The sequence below is a fragment of the Polyodon spathula genome, chromosome 11 (assembly GCF_017654505.1).
Source record: "Polyodon spathula isolate WHYD16114869_AA chromosome 11, ASM1765450v1, whole genome shotgun sequence".
NCBI lineage: Eukaryota > Metazoa > Chordata > Actinopteri > Acipenseriformes > Polyodontidae > Polyodon > Polyodon spathula.
Window position 1 is genome coordinate 37497561 of NC_054544.1, and position 16415 is coordinate 37513975.

Sequence of the window (16415 nt, forward strand, 5' to 3'; positions counted from 1 at the left end):
CACTCTGTTATAAAATACACCCCTGGAAATGCAATTTCACATGTTTGTGTGGTTTGTACTTTATATTTTTTATTTTTACCTTTGGTCCCCTGAAACCTCAAATACAGTAATTTCATGTTCCTCAGGTAAAGCATGTTAGATTACAAATTAGAAGTGTGTTCCAGAAAATAACAATCTGGGGAAACTGCACTATATTATATATGGCAATAATTGGGAAAGATACATGAAAAGGTTATTAAAAATCCATAAGGTTCATACAGGGATTCATTGTGATTTTTTGGTTAGTGTAAGTGGGTTCCTAAGGTGATAGTAGCTTCTTGTTTTGTTATGCATGGACATGAAAAACTGTCCAGGCTGTTTTTTTTTTCTCATCCAAACCCTAAACATCCTATTCTTAAGCCAAATCAAAATCTTTGTTGTTTGCACAGCATAAACTGTTAGTCAACTTTGCATATTCTCATATAACTGGCAGGCTTTATTCAGAATGTTAATTACTATTTTAATTTATGGATAAATATTAAACTATGATGTCTTGCAGAACTGCTTAGTTATGTTCTGTAGCTGAAACCTTTGCACCAAATCACTTTTGCAGAGCAGATGAATACATTTGCATATTAGATGGTTCAAAAGATCTTCGGGAGGATTAAACCAATATATATTGAGCCCTAATGACATTAATTTAGTAGGCACAAAGCATCCAGCTGGATTTATACTGCCGTCCTTTGCACTTCTTATATTACACTTTGTAATGCTGTTGTGTTGTGAAACAGCAGTAGCTTTGGATAGCCCATCATAAGATTGCAGATAGCTGAGCAACAGGTTTAAAAAAGAATACACATTTAAACGTGAAATACCGATCTTTAGTTTCACAAAGCTAAAGTACTCGGTTACCAATTGCTGCAAGTTGTCCTTATTTTTAATAAGCCCGAGAAACATGTTAATGTTTAAGAAATAACCCACTTGGGTTCAGATAAGTTCAGTATAAATAGGCACATTTGCACTGGTACAATATCTTTCAGAATTGAGACCAAACAATATGTTTTAGTCAACATCAGTGGAGATCTGAACTGGAAAATTAAGTTAAGTTTTTTTAAAGATTCACCCACCCCTCGTTATATCACCCCTCCCTATACTACGGATTCAGATATATTGCGGTCCTGGGATTGGCTCCCCATTTTTACTGTCTAACTACGTATGCCTTAGCTGCAATATACATATGCACTTAGAATTACTGTTAGTTTTATTTCGTACTGCACATCACAAACAACAATATACAAAACAATTAAAAACAAAGCATTCATTTCGTACTGTTATCAGATGCACATGTATTGCACAACATTTTAGCCAACGAGGTGTTCATGTGTAGCAGCAATGCACTAGCAAAAGCCACAAGGCAGTGACGTCAGCTCCCTAGCAACAAGCCTCCTATGTTGTTGTTGGGAATTGATTATTTCAATGCAGCGGGTTTGTGCATTGAGAAAGGAGAGGAAACCTCATGAAATTAACTGGAGACTGAAGTTGATAAGAAGCAATAATCCTCCACTGTACGAATTAAAATAGTGTGCTGCTTTTTATATGAAAAATGAGAAAAAACAGTTTGCTTAGAGGATTTATACGGACCCTGATGCACCTGATAAAAAGAGGGAGTGGTTGTACAGTATTTGTTACAGTAGTTGTTTTTCTAGGGGTCTCTCACTATATCATGGCCCTCGAGATATAGCAAACTTATTTTGGACCCCGACACTCGCGATATATCGAGTGGGTGGTGTATATAAAATAATACAGGTTTGCACCCCGACTTATTTTGTTCTGCACTGTTTAATGCCATCTTGTGTATCCCCACAAAGCAACGTTAAGTCCTGATTAGTCATGGGTATGTTTAATATCCTAGTTTTAAGTTGTTTAGACATGACTTCAATCAAAAATAGTTTTATATATATATATATATATATCATATTAATATATAGTATATATATTATATATATATATATATCACTGCTAGGAGCGTGAGTGCCTACAGCAACCGGGGAAATCTTGGTTTGAACAGGACACGGAAATTGATTTTGAAGCGCTTCCGCGCTATTTTTAATAAACACAAATGAATACAAACAAAACAGAAACAAACACCTAGCTCTCTCTTGGAGCTCTAACTAACATTAACGGGAACCTAACTAAACATTCAGGACGGCTAAGCCGTTTACCTGACACCAACGTCAAACACAAACTCACACGGGCTTCACTCCATACTTCACCTTCGATACGACTGGACACACACACACACACTCAGTCGGGCTCTTCACTCAGCAGCCCCTGGAACAGACTGGCTGCCTCTCTTAAATACCCTGCACCTGGCTCTAATTTACAATTACCACCAGGTGCAAGGGATTACTAAACAATAAAACAATTACACAATTAAACCCCATAACACCCAAATGTGCATTCTCCCAAGGTTTTTAGCAGGGAAGGATTTTAACCCCCTCCCTGGTACCTTACAATATATATATATATATATATATATATATATATATATATATATATATATATATATATATATATATATATATATATATATGGATATATATATATATATATATATATATATATATATATATATATATATATATATATATATATATATAAAAATTTGTATTACTTACATTTATGGGATGTAAAGCTAACAACATTATTCCATAAATCATACCTTCAATTAATTGACATTCACAGTGTCCTATTAGGTCTTAATCCTTTTCAGATACAAGCCCACTGCAAATATTTACAAACAAATTTGCAATTAAACATATAAAAGCCAGTTGATATGTAACTGTAATTTTTATGTAACTTTAATTTTAATATGTAACCTTTTTTTGCAGCAAAGCATCAATTTATTAAACAAAAAAAAAAGTTCTAGAGGGACAGCTTTCACAGTAAAATATTTAAATGAATAAAACGTATATTTGGGGGGTTTATAGGCAATTGAAATGGACAGGAACCCAGTGTATTATCTGCTAAATGTGTCAGCTATTGGGGAAGCTCACTGGTGATTTAGTATTAATGGTTGGTTAATGGATACACACTTTTCAAACTAAAGTTTTGGGAACTGTCATCCCCCTGCATAGCCAGTGGAAAGTAACTACAGGGACAATACGTGGGATTGTTCCATTATTTTACAGCCCTAAACAAAGCAAATACTGGGGTTGAATCACAATGCCTAAGTGATGAAGATGATTATTTTTTTAACGAAAGAAAAACACATTTATTCAGTGTTGGCACTGCTGAACTCGAATTACCCAATAAAAAAATGACTTGGTCATGGTCCATCCTATTCAAAAGTCAATAAGTAAAAGGATGTGAGAGGAGGCAACATTCTCTGAATCATAGTGGAGGTGTAATAACATATAACCCCACAAGAGGGCACTGTGTCAAATGGTCTTTGTATAGAATGGCTAAAATTTTTTTTTTCTTCTGTAGGTCTGTAGTAGTAGTTAGAACTGTGCAAAGTGGCTCAGTGTAGTTATATCATATATGATTCCTTTACCATCCCTACACAATGTAACTAAACTGGGGAAGGGTGGGATTAGGGTGGTAATCTGCTTGTTGTTGTATTTTGAAAATATCACATGTGGAATTTCTTGGAAACCAAGAGCTTTCTCCGCTAAAGATTAGATTTTGGGTCTCACATTTGCAACAAATTTTGCATTGCCAAAGGCAGCCCGTGTGTTTGGATCTTAGGATAAGGTTCTTCTTGGAGTTGTTTTGTTAATTACAGGCACTTTAAATAGATAATATGGGACAGTGATCCCAGTCATTGATCCTGAAAGGATTGTAGAAAATGGGACCGGGTGCCTTTACCCTAGAAGTTACATAATATAATGACCTCTCCGGCTGCTACCCGAGTTGACTAATGTCTATTTGCTCTGCAAATGTAGACCAGTCCATTTGGCTTGGCATAGTTATCTCTGAACCTGGAGATTCGGGGTTCGGAAGTCGTTACTTCTATATTGTGTTAAGGACACTAATGTCTTTCCATAAACTGTCTCACAATTTCTTACTATATTTAGTAACACATAAAATCATCCCACTTGAAATCTGTCTGCTCCCCTACATAAAAGAGGGCATTACACTGCGAGTAAAATAAGAAGGGTTGTTTCCTCCATCAAAGAAAATTAGGATATCCAGGGGTGCCACATTTAGTTCCATGACTATTAATCCAACACTAGTTAACAAACCATACATCATTTCTATTATTAAAAAAATACTTGAGTCAAATAAATACTATGTTTTTTACATGACCATTACCCGTTCCACTGAACAGATAAAACACACAAAGCACAGCATGCAATCTTCATCATTAAGGATTTATTTTCTGGGTATTTATTTGTGTGTGTTTTTGTCATGGTGTGGGGGGGTGGGGGTTGCATGAGCAGAAAGTGATTGTAACTTGCTCTCTGAAGCATTACTGGCTAACACTACTGTATAAGTAACACTTTTTGAATGATGGAGCAATACCATTGTAATTGTAATGTATGGTATCCATGGTTGATGTTTGGAGATAACTTCAGATAGATATGTCTGAAACTTTAAGAAATATACTGCATTCCAAGCACCTTGTTTGCCAGGAATGGTCACTTAGTGTATTACCTGCAGACCATGTTCCAAACTATAACAGATCCAAACAGGTTATCCTTTATTTTGAACTTCTGCTTGATAGTTAAGATTATAGTTAAGACGGTTGCTGAGTTTCAAATGGCTAGACAGCAAAATATGTACTCAAAATTCAAACTGTTATTATTATTTGTTTTGTTTTTCAAGAAAATATACCTTACAGCAATCGATGATAAAGCAAGAGGCTAACTCTGGGGCTTCATGCTGGCTGGATATTCAACAAAATTATCTCAGCCATCATACTCCTAGTTTTGCTAATGGATATTATTTGATATATCAAATGAAATCTAACAAACACCTTTTCTCCTCTTAGTATTCCACATTTTTTATTATTATTATTATTATTATTATTATTATTATTATTATTATTATTATTATTATTTATTCTCTTTCGCACTTTGATGCCCCTGCAGCTTCATATCTGGAACCAGGGGGAACATTTTTTCTAAGGAGTCTAACGCAGAACAAATAAAATGTGAAAATGGAATGAAACTTAGAGGAAAGCTGTAGTACATGGCATAATGTGCAAGAGACCACATGTGGAGAGATTTTACAGATGCTTTTTGAACTGAACATGTCTCAGGGGCAAATAAGATTGATAATAATCGCCACACATGAAAAATAACTATCTAGGACAACCAGGCAGGTAATTTTTTTCAACATTACATTGTCAAAAAGAGGACATTGCACATGTGCTCTGACCAACCAGTACCTCTCAAAGTCGTGCAGTAAAATTAGTTTTGGTTTTCTGGAACACATTATCCTACAACTTAGAATATTGTATAATGTGTATTAGACAGACTGAAGCTGTACTTTTCAGCAAATTTAAATTTAGGATTTTTCTCTAAACACATTGTCAGTGTCACTTAATGTGTACTTCAACTGTATGACTTTTCAGGAAATTAAAATGAATCTAAATAAAACTCTTCTACTTCCCATCCACAGTCACATCTCATATATCTTCTGTCAGGATCTAAACAGTAGTAGCAAGCCTTTTAATGGGATGCAAACCAGTAGTTCCATCCAGATTCCAGGTTTGTTCTTTGAACCTAATCGCCCATTATTACAGTATGAAGATCATTAGTCAGATGTGTAATATACAAGCATCTTTGAATGAAACTGACCAGTTCCTTCACCCACTGAGCAACAGTTGTAGGGTCATACCTCGTGAAGTTGAGCAAAAATGTGGTAGCAGTTTTACATATTCCTATGGTAAGAAGATCTTGGCACAAAATCCTTCTGCAAGCCTGAAAACGCCTTGCACTTCAGTACAAGCACAAGCTGAAAACATTATGTACATGCCGTCACCTTTTGATGACACAACATGGTATAAAAATTGCATTGTTCTTGAGGCTTTGCAGACAGAAGCTATATACAATAGAATGCATTCTAGAAGATGCAGATATCTATGATGTACCCATTGGACATTTTTAACTGCTATAATTTGTACATGATGCCATGTGAACAGCTTTTGTGCATTATCATAATTAGCAGCACAATCGTCTGTCTTAATAACTACTCGAAATCTTCTATTTCATAAATCACTGGGGTGTAGCAGGAGACGCGCAATCAATGTTTGATATGAGTTTAAATGTCTTTTGGGTGTAATGTAGTCATTTTGCCAAAGTCTGTCATGGCCAACAAATTGCAAATCTTACAATGCAAGTAAATCAACTTCTTTTAACATTTTTTTTTTTTTTTTTTTTGGGGGGGGGGGGGGGGGGGGGGGGGGGGGGGTGGAAGAACCTCAAACTTTTTATAGCTATTCATTATAAGTTGGTCTTTGTCAATGTAAATGATCATTGGTACTACAAATTACGAATCCAATAAATATGCTTAACTACACTAAAAATGTTTGAGGTTTTGTGCTTTTTTGTGATGTGCACTGATTAACCAGGCATCAAAACTCAGAATCTGTTGTAAAAAAAAACAGGACCCCCTAGATAACTCCACGTCCTGCAGAAAAATAAAGTAGATGCAACAACTTTATAAACAAAATGTGATGGCCATAAGTATATACTGCACACTAAACTCAAAACGCACACCTTAAAAATGTCAAACACCTCTTTCACCCTTTCTGAATGAAGCGGTTAAAAGATCTGCAGATTTCTTTGTGGTAAGATTTGTACTTCACCTATAACTCAAGCAGCAATATGAAGGTACAACTTGAAAAAATAATTTAGAAAAGGCATCCTGACATGTTTAGTATGGCTCTTTCATCAGTGTAGATTTTTTTAGAGATTTTTCTTTTAAGATTTGAACATGCAAGGACAAATTAAAAGGTCATAAAATAACTGGAACTAATGATACCAGGAAGAAACAACTCAGCACAACTTCACATTCTGTCAAGTTGACTCTTACAAGATTTATACAGCTACAATTATTTTTGCCGCCTTTATCCTTCATAATCATTACAACTGTTAGATGGAAAGAAATGTACCAACTATGTGTGAAGAGAAGAATGTACTTGTCATATCCCTACCAGTTCTGAATCAAATTGTGAAATATTGGATTATATGTAAATATCTTCACTTCCAAAGGTCCTTCCACATATGTGAGGTAGTTAAACTCATAAGAGGAAACAGCTGTGTTCTCAATCAGTACCCCTGAGGCTGGGAAATTACCAAACCTCTTTTGGGACTAAACTGTGCCGCCAAATAAGGAAGCTTAACCTCTGATAAATCTGTGTACTGTGCTTTGTTAATTTAATACAGATAATCCTGATTAATCTTTAAAAACAAATCCAATTAATTGCGTACAATAGCATAGTAGGATCAGCCCATGCAGCCTGAAGGAATATGTACTATTTGAAGAGGTCCTGCATATAAACTGCAGCTTGCCCTGGCAATATGGATCAGACTTATTTTACTCTTGGATTGCTTATGTATTTAGAATCATTCCAACAGCGATAAGGCACTATTCAGTAAAATTTAAGATGTGGTATTCCCAAAACCAAAACCTGCCTTTTTTTGGAAAATAAATAAATAAATAAAAAATCTCCAATCCCAGACACACCATGTTTGATGTATGGTCATTGTTTTGTTTTTTGGAAGTCCAATTAACTTTTTGAGATATAGATTTCTTATGGAAACTCCTGGTGCATAATTGAACTCTGCCTTTTGCTTTGATATGTAATTGATGTAATGGATGACACTGTAGAACACTTTAAGTTAGCAGGGTCTTTATGTTTGTTTAAACCTCCTTCCATATTTCAGAAAGATACTTTTTTCCACATTGCAACCATTTTTTTTCCCCTTTATATTCATTTTACTTCATGGTTGACAACTGAGCCAGCAATGCATGTGTTTTTTTTTTTTTCTCTCTTAAAGGCAAGTTGGTATAAATGTCCAGATTTAGCTTCGACATGGTGGCAAGTCACATTATAAAATATAACAGATGAGTGTAATGAAAATGTTGAGCAATACAAAACAGTAATAGCATAAATGCTGTGAGTAAAGGCAGTATTTCAGCATGGAAACAGGGTAAAGTGAAAGCTTTGATTTTGGAATGAAAAGAGACATTGCAGCGCTGTTGGGGAATTCTGTCAGAAATGTTAGTGTATTTCAAGATTATTGAGCTGCATTGGAAATTCAATTTGATGCTCACTGTACCTCCCTGCATACCCTGTACCCCCGCCATTGCTTCTTTATATTGCTATACACATGGGAGGGGTCATAAGCAATAAACACTGTCATATAATAATAGATGTATCCCCTCAACTCAACACCACAGGACCAGCATGACAGTAAACACAGACACAATGAAGCGTTCTTACCTTTGTATACCGGTAAGTTAGTGATCAGCAGATGTGTCAGCTGCATAAAAAGCACTGCGTGTGGTTTTCACTAACTATACTGTGCAGAATAAATGTGGTTTTTTTTTTCAGTGGGTAAATATCAGGACTTTCTTCCTATGCATGGGGACAAGGGACATTTGCTAGGAATTCGGGACTGTCCCGCCCATATAGGGACTGTTGGCATGTATGAGTATATAATTTAATAACATTAATTTAGATAATGCATTTACAAAACGTATTTTGTGAAAGTAATGAATGCTTGCCTGTCTCGGGTAACACAAAATGTTTTATAATTTCAGTGCCTGCATCTGCGTTTCAGGTACATGTTGATTCATTGCATCCTGAAACCAAAACCAGCATAAGATCTTTTTCAATTACCGCGCACATTGTTTTCATACTCTAAGTATGGCTTGAATATTTTGGTGTTTGTTTTCCTTTTAACAATTTACCTTTAAGTCTTAAGCCACTACATCCAAATTGTTAAGTTAACGGGAAAGAATAACACAACACATTGGATGCTACCTAGTTCCCAGGCAAGTGCGAAAACGAAATGCAAGTTAAAGTAGCATCTGGGGGAAGTGATTAATGTGATTGTGTGCTCTCGTTTTCGAATAATGAAGAAGGTGAAGCAGAATCAGCAAGTCAATCAGGACACCAAGGTAGAAATAAGTGACTTTGTTTAGTAACAATTTAATTAAGATATTCAATCGGCTCAAAACACATGTGAACACAAATAAAAACCTAAAACTTCAAGCCCTAGTTCTTTTTGTTTCATAATGCTGTATCTGCGTCTTTCTAGTGCTGTTTTTTTCAACAGTTTTTCTGGCACTAACTGTTTTTACAAGTTTAGTAACTTTAATTCTGAGGTCTAGGGAGGAACTTTTGTTTCTCCATGTTTTCCCTCTTCCTTTACAAGAGAACGCTGCTGTTTTATTGATTAAGGATAAAAGACCTCTAAAATGGTTACCGCATTCCTTTGATTTTAGGACGTACCATTTAAAACCAAAGACTAGTGTAAGGGTGCTTTAATACAGGTTTGAGTCTGTTGCTGGGTAGAGAATTGTGGTCGCTGGTCGCGTTAGGTGGGTGGTCGCTTAATACAGTTCAAGAAAAGCACAAATATCATTGGGAGGAATTTAAAGCGGTCTCTTAGACCAGGTGGTCGCTAAATAAAGGTATAACAAGATATAACAGACTGACAGACAAATGGCCTAAATATACATATTATTATACATTGATTAACTTGTGCTAAAGAGTACAGAGAATATGCTGCTTCCATTGTCTGTCTTGCTAAACTACAACAATTCCGCTTAGTTTCAGCAGACGTGCAATAATTTTAGGAGCATTCTGGGTCAGTGGTTTAGTTAACCACAGTGAAAGGTTCTAGAGCAATCCTCGTTTCCCCTACCAGGCCTTCTTTCACTGTTTCCCACTTTGATTCATTAATGGCTATGTTCTAAGGTGTCTGTTTCTTTTTTTGTGTCTGTTTTTTTTTGTGTGTATTTTGTTTCTTTCCAAACATGTTGCTGTATCTCTCTCTCTCTCTCTCTCTCTCTCTCTCTCTCTCTCTCTCTCTCTCTCTCTCTCTCTCCGCTATCTGCAGAGACTTACAGTATTTCTTCCAGCACTGTATTTTGCTCTCTCTTTTTTACATTCCTACGAGCCATCTGTGGCGCTAGACTAAATGATGTAATCGTGTATTCGCACTGCGTATAGCTTTCAGCACCCATGGACAAGATCTCCAGCCGAATTCATCATCTGTTATTAATTTCTCTGTTCAGTTGCAATTTAAATCATCCACATTGCTTCTCCGTCACGAAAGATAACATAACAGCATGTATTGTAGGGCTGTGTAACAAGTGTGCTTTAACTGTGGAGTTTTGTAAGAAACAACACAGAAGCAAAACTCTGTCGCTGTGAGGAGACTAAAGACACGGTTCAAGTCATGGGACAAAACATGTATCTTAATGTATTGTCTTTTGTTACATTTTTTAGATGGATTTTTTCCATATGTTTTTAAACAGAGAGTTTGAACAAAGACATCCACTCTTCCCCATCTAACCACCTGACCCGACAGCTCAACATAACACCAATATTTTTGGCATCTGTTAATGCATTTGGTTTAGCTCAGAGTTGTTTTTTATTCAAATATACAAGTTCTGCTTTTAGCAGTGACCCCCCCCCCAATGTGTCAAAAGCTTTTTTGTGTTGCCTTTTCAGACTGTTTACAAATGTAAAGGACAGAGGGTCAGTGGTTTTAAATCTGCAAAATAATCATGTGGAGAAATCTCACATCCTTTTGTCAGCTATAAGAAAAGAGAGAATCCTCAGAAGGAAGAGGCGGAAGTAACAACAACTGCAACTACAAAAAAGTGGAGAGTTCAGTAGTGCAGTTATTATCATTAATAGTAAAAATAATAAAAAAAACAATGTACAGTTCAATACACCTGGAAAGCTAATAACAAATACCACCATCTTCACAGAAGATGATATACCCTTGGTTTCCATCGCAGGGGAAGAAATACCAACTGCCAATCATTGCTGAGTAACACCAGTTAATTAAATTAGCAGAAAATCAATAAAAGTGAGTCAGGACTGAGATTCTAATTTGTATTTACACAAAAAAGGGATATAGGTGATAGGGATGCAAGCTTGTTGCCAGGCTTACAGACACTTCTGGTTGTTTGCCAGGCTTTTTTAAAATTATTTTTATTTTAGCTGCCGCTCAAGAGTAACAATTCTCAACAAAAGCTAATTTCTGGATTGGTAGTTCTGAATTGTCTTTATATCTTCAGGCTTAGAAGAAGTAGAGTATTCATATCATTTTAATATGAGGAAGTGTTATCTTTTATTATGGAGCTTGTATACATTTGCAAATCCACCTCAGCCATAGTTTGTGTGGTTATTTTTGTCGCAGGAGTAGTACAAGACAAATGAATCCTTTCTTGACAGGTTGTTTTTTTAATTTTATTTTTATAAAACTGTTGCCACCACACTGCCAAGGCTAATATTTCATAAATCATGTAAGGTAGTGACTTTCATGTTTGCATGTTTATATGAACTCTCCATGCTAAATGCGTGAAATACCACATGCCACATTACGGTCATGTGGTATATTAAGTGTGTGCTGTATAGAGACAGTACATTTAGAGATAATGTCTTGATTTTGGTATGCAGTTTGACTGTTTGATTTTGTTAGTTAAGTTGCACTACCGGTGTTGTCCAGTAAAACATTAAACATTTTCACTGCCACATAATTTAATCTAATTTAATAATTTGTGCATTCTGTGATTATCTCAATAAAGTTGCATGACAGGTTTTAACTTCTGAAAATAAGTGTAGATAAAGATTCTTCTTCTTCTTCTTCTTCTTCTTCTTCTTCTTCTTCTTCTTCTTCTTCTTCTTCTTCTTCTTTTCTTATTTATTAGTCATATAGCAGACACTTTCATTCAAAGCGATTTACAGAGACTACAGGGTTAATTACATGAAGGTGCGAACTCCTTTGCTCATGCTGTTTATTATCACTGCCTGTTAGTCTCCTCTTGTTTTGAGATAAAGGTGTGTTCTTCTAGTGTAAGATATGCACTCGATAGAATCATTCCTGAATTGCCTGTTCATTATCTTCAAGCTTTTCTTTGTTTGTGCCAAGCAGCAACCTGATGAAATGCAGAACAAGAATCTCGCATTCTGAAGGCAGCCAAATGTTAGCAGTTTGTGGAGGTTCCAGCCTGTGGCGTACGTCAAAGGTCTGATTCATGTGGCTGATTATCAGATGATCACATTTCATTCACTTTCCTGGGGTCTTTATACTGTTATTTTACAGGAGGCAATGTGCAAGGGGATTGACACAACCTGTTGTAAACTCTGCATATAATGTTCAGTTCACAACCTCAAGTTACCTCTGTAAAGCACTTTGTGATGTCAGCCACAATGAAAGGTGCTACATAAAATTGTATTATTATTATTATTATTATTATTTTTTTTTTTTTTTTTTTTTATTATTATTATTATTATTTTTATTATTATTATTATTATTATTATTATTATTATTACTGTACTAATCTTAGTAAGAGTGATAGATACAGAAACAGAGAATGAAGAAGTGAAATACTGTAAGATTATTGCCTTTTGTAGAACAGACCAGGGTGTTAAATGAAAGTGGCATTTAGTATTGAACTATCTTTTGTATATGCCACCATACATGGAACTGAAATGACAATGGATTCCATTTGGAGTTCTTAGCACTGCACCTGCATTACACTTTCTTGGTGTGAACTGCATTGGGTTTGATATTACTATGAGGATATTATATCAACAATAACACAAATAATAAAAATGTTTTGAAATTGGGGGTGTATGTTTAAAACTTTCAATTAGGAATATTATAGTAGTCATCTATCATACACATGAAGACACAGTGGGAACATGTGACTAAAAATAAAACCCAAAACAGTGCAAAACGTGTAACCCTAGTTCCTAACCCCACTGTTATTGTCCTTGCATAAATAAATGTTATACAATGTTCCAAATGTATATTGATATACTGTGTTAAATCTTTATTTATTTTTTTGTTGCTAGACCATGTTTCGACTTAGTACTAAGTTTGTATTAAGGACTGATGTCTAATAATGAATGTCTGACTTTGTTTGGTATAGTGCTGAAGTTCAGTTTCCAGACAGGATATACTTCAAATGCTTTAATAAAGACTATGCAACTTCCTTTTTTGCTGGTCTATGCAAGTATAATTACCAGGCTACAGCTTGTACAAAATGCAGCTTCCAGACTTCTGACTAGCACTAGCAAGACTGCGCACATAACTCCAGTTTTGGATCAGTTACTCTGTAATCGATATCCCTTTTTCTGGAAATTAGCCCTATTTTGGAATCAGTAACACTTAACATACACACATTATAATGCATAACCAGAGGCAGCATTTAAATAACATGACTTGACAACTGACAGAGCTGGTAGCCTTAATTCGATATGAATTGTAAATTATGTTTGCTGATAATAATGTTGATATGAACTAATAAGTTTTCATTTCATGAGAATAACTGGATTTGCCCAAACTGAAGTGTGTCTGAAGTGGGGAATCATGCTTATTACATACTTCTACCATAACCCAATCCAGGCAAATTAGCTTAATCTGTATATTGCTGTAAACCACATGGCATAGGCATTTTGCTGTGTAAAAAAATGGAATTACAGCATTGTTATGTACTATAAATTTGATGTGTTACTGTCTTCTCAGTGTGAGCTCAATGTAACAGACTCTGTTAGAAGAGGTGGCCTTTTACATGTCAGCTTCTATCAATGCAGATCTAGTAAAACCAAGGCTTTAGTTATAATCGTCAGATGCTGGCTCATGGGCAGAATACACCAGTTGGCTGAAGATAAGACTTACAAGAAGAAAGGACATTGATTTTCCAGAAATAGATTTGGGTATGTGAAAGGATGGTAGGATAAAGATGGAGCTATGTCACTTTCCTCATCAGCAATACCAAAGACTAGGGAATTACCAATGATCATCCTATGGATGACCACTACCTGCTTGTGTGGCTCTGGAAGCTGCTTTATCAGCTTTTCAGCCTATTTTCTCAGAAGTCATTGCAGCTGCTCTTAAGTAAGCAGATTTGCATTGATGCAATAATGTTTTACGAGGAATCATTTCAAAGCTGTTCTGCAAAAACAACTTTTTTCGGTGGCGTGGTAGATTTTTCACCCAATACAAAACAACATAAACTTCAACATCATCAAAAAAATAAAACACTCCTCACCCATTGCTGAAAGGATGATCTGATGATATATGGTTTTAAAAATAATAATGAATGAATAAATAAATGCAAAGTGTATTTGTCCAATTCCAGTAAACGGTTCCATTGTAAAAAAAAAAAAAAAATTAAAAATGCTCAAAGACAAAGTTTGCATGCTGCATGTTGCATTGTGAAAGATATTCTGAGCAACTGAAACACATTTGATTATAAATATCAAACTGCAATGTGTGAACAGGTTGGTTTTCACAAATTACATTTCCATTCTGTATTTGCTAGTAAAGACAAAGCAAATGCAATTGCAGCCTTGTTATGGTACATACTGTACAAGCAATTCAATTAACTGGTTAATTACTGGCTTCATTCCTGAGGGAACTGTAAAATAAGTTTATAACACATAGCCATATGGAAATTTAATTGTATATTATTTATTTTACAAAGCAGGGTGACGACATGAGAATACCAGTATTATACAGTAAAGCCTGACCAAACCAGCCTTGCTTGGGACCTAAAAAGTGTCCCAGATTAGACAGTTTGCTGGATTACAGAGTTACTGTAAAAAATGTAATACTGTACCTAAAAAAAATATTTATGCTTAAAAATACTTTATTACTGTGCATACAGTATAATGAACTAAATAATGCCTCAGAAAACTGCAAACACAACAGTGCCTCAACAAAACCCTTGCCTGTTATTAACACACGCCTGTTTAAACCATTCTCATAGAAAGAAATGCAATTATTTGTACTGTACGTGCATGCATGCAGGGTTTCTGCTGGCATTCAACTTGTCTCTGTGTTGCTTTCAGTAGGCATTTTCTTTTTTTGAATGTTTGAAATGGTTTGCAATACTATTTTGAGTTTTTATTTATATATATATATTAATATATATATATATATATATATATATATATATATATATATATATATAATTTTTATATATACTAGTTTTTTAACTTAGCAAATAAAAATCACATGACAAAAAAATCGGATTCCAGAATAGACAGAGTGCAGATTGCAGTGGGCAATAGGGATTTAGTTGGGACCCAAAAATCATGCTAAATACAGAATGCCAGTATGCAGAGGTGCTGAATTAGACAGGTTTTACAAAAGGCTCTTCCACTTTACAGTAGAGGCTTTCATTCTTTTTACTGGCATTACCTGTTTCAAAATTTGTTGTCTTGTGTTCCTGGGTTGTAACCTGAAATCCAGTTTAGCCACCATTCCTGTCTGCTGGCATAAATGCTGCCTTATATGTTGTCTTTTGTTTTATTGGTTTTGAAACAATTGGTTCTCCAAAATATTTTAAGCTTTTTCCAGAACTCTCAAAATGTGTGCCCCCCCCCCCCCCATTAATCATCGTGTCTCACAATCACAAACATGTTACTTTGCGATCACCATTATTAATCAGCAGTTACATAAATTAGAAGAATATCATTGACTAATATTAAAAACAAAATTAATGACTTACACAGATTATAAGTATAAACATATTCCTATGAACAGCATTACAATTAAACCATTCCATTGTAATCAGCTGTGAAAAATACTAACGTAATAAGGTCAGTAAAAACCTTACTAGAAATCAACAACTGTATGCACATAATAGTTTCTTAAATCTCTATTTGAATGTAATCTACGTTTCCGCCAGTTAACATGCGTCAGTTTCTGTACAATACCTGTGGAAACAAATTGCATTGCTGTTGTTAAACAAATTACTCTGCCTTTCTATTTCAGAGATTTCAAACAGCTGTCTGATAAAGAAGAAGACACGTCCATAGCAAGATCACTCGCAGAGCGCTGGACTGAACTGGGATTAACAGACGTCCACTTAGTTAATTACACTGTTCTTCTCAGCTTGCCTGGTTCCACCCCAAACACCATCACTGACAAAGACAGAGGCCTGTGCTTTCTTCCAAATGGAAAACCGTGTGATGCTGATACTAAACATGACCACATTGACCAGCTGTACTCTTATGCTGCCTACTCTGCAAAGGGAGTTTTGGAGGTACTAAAGCGATTTCTTTTTACATTGCCCTCTTCTTTAATCTCATCAAGATACTAATAGATTGATAGACTATATAGTATAAACTGACCAATAAATAGAACAGTATATAGTCTCTAGGGGTTTCTACATGTTGGACCTACAGCTGTATGAAAAGCATTTGAAGGTGAACCTATTACAGC

The 16415-nt window shown here is 35.3% G+C and overlaps 1 protein-coding gene across 1 annotated transcript in view; it reads left to right on the forward strand.

The window, feature by feature from the left end:
* Window positions 1-16415, forward strand: part of LOC121322539 (inactive N-acetylated-alpha-linked acidic dipeptidase-like protein 2) — a 300815-nt gene that overhangs the window by 115468 nt on the left and 168932 nt on the right. Inside the window, exon 3 of the mRNA XM_041262641.1 lies at window positions 15966-16236. Within this exon, the coding sequence (XP_041118575.1) occupies window positions 15966-16236 (271 nt within the window). The remainder of the gene's footprint in view (window positions 1-15965; window positions 16237-16415) is intronic.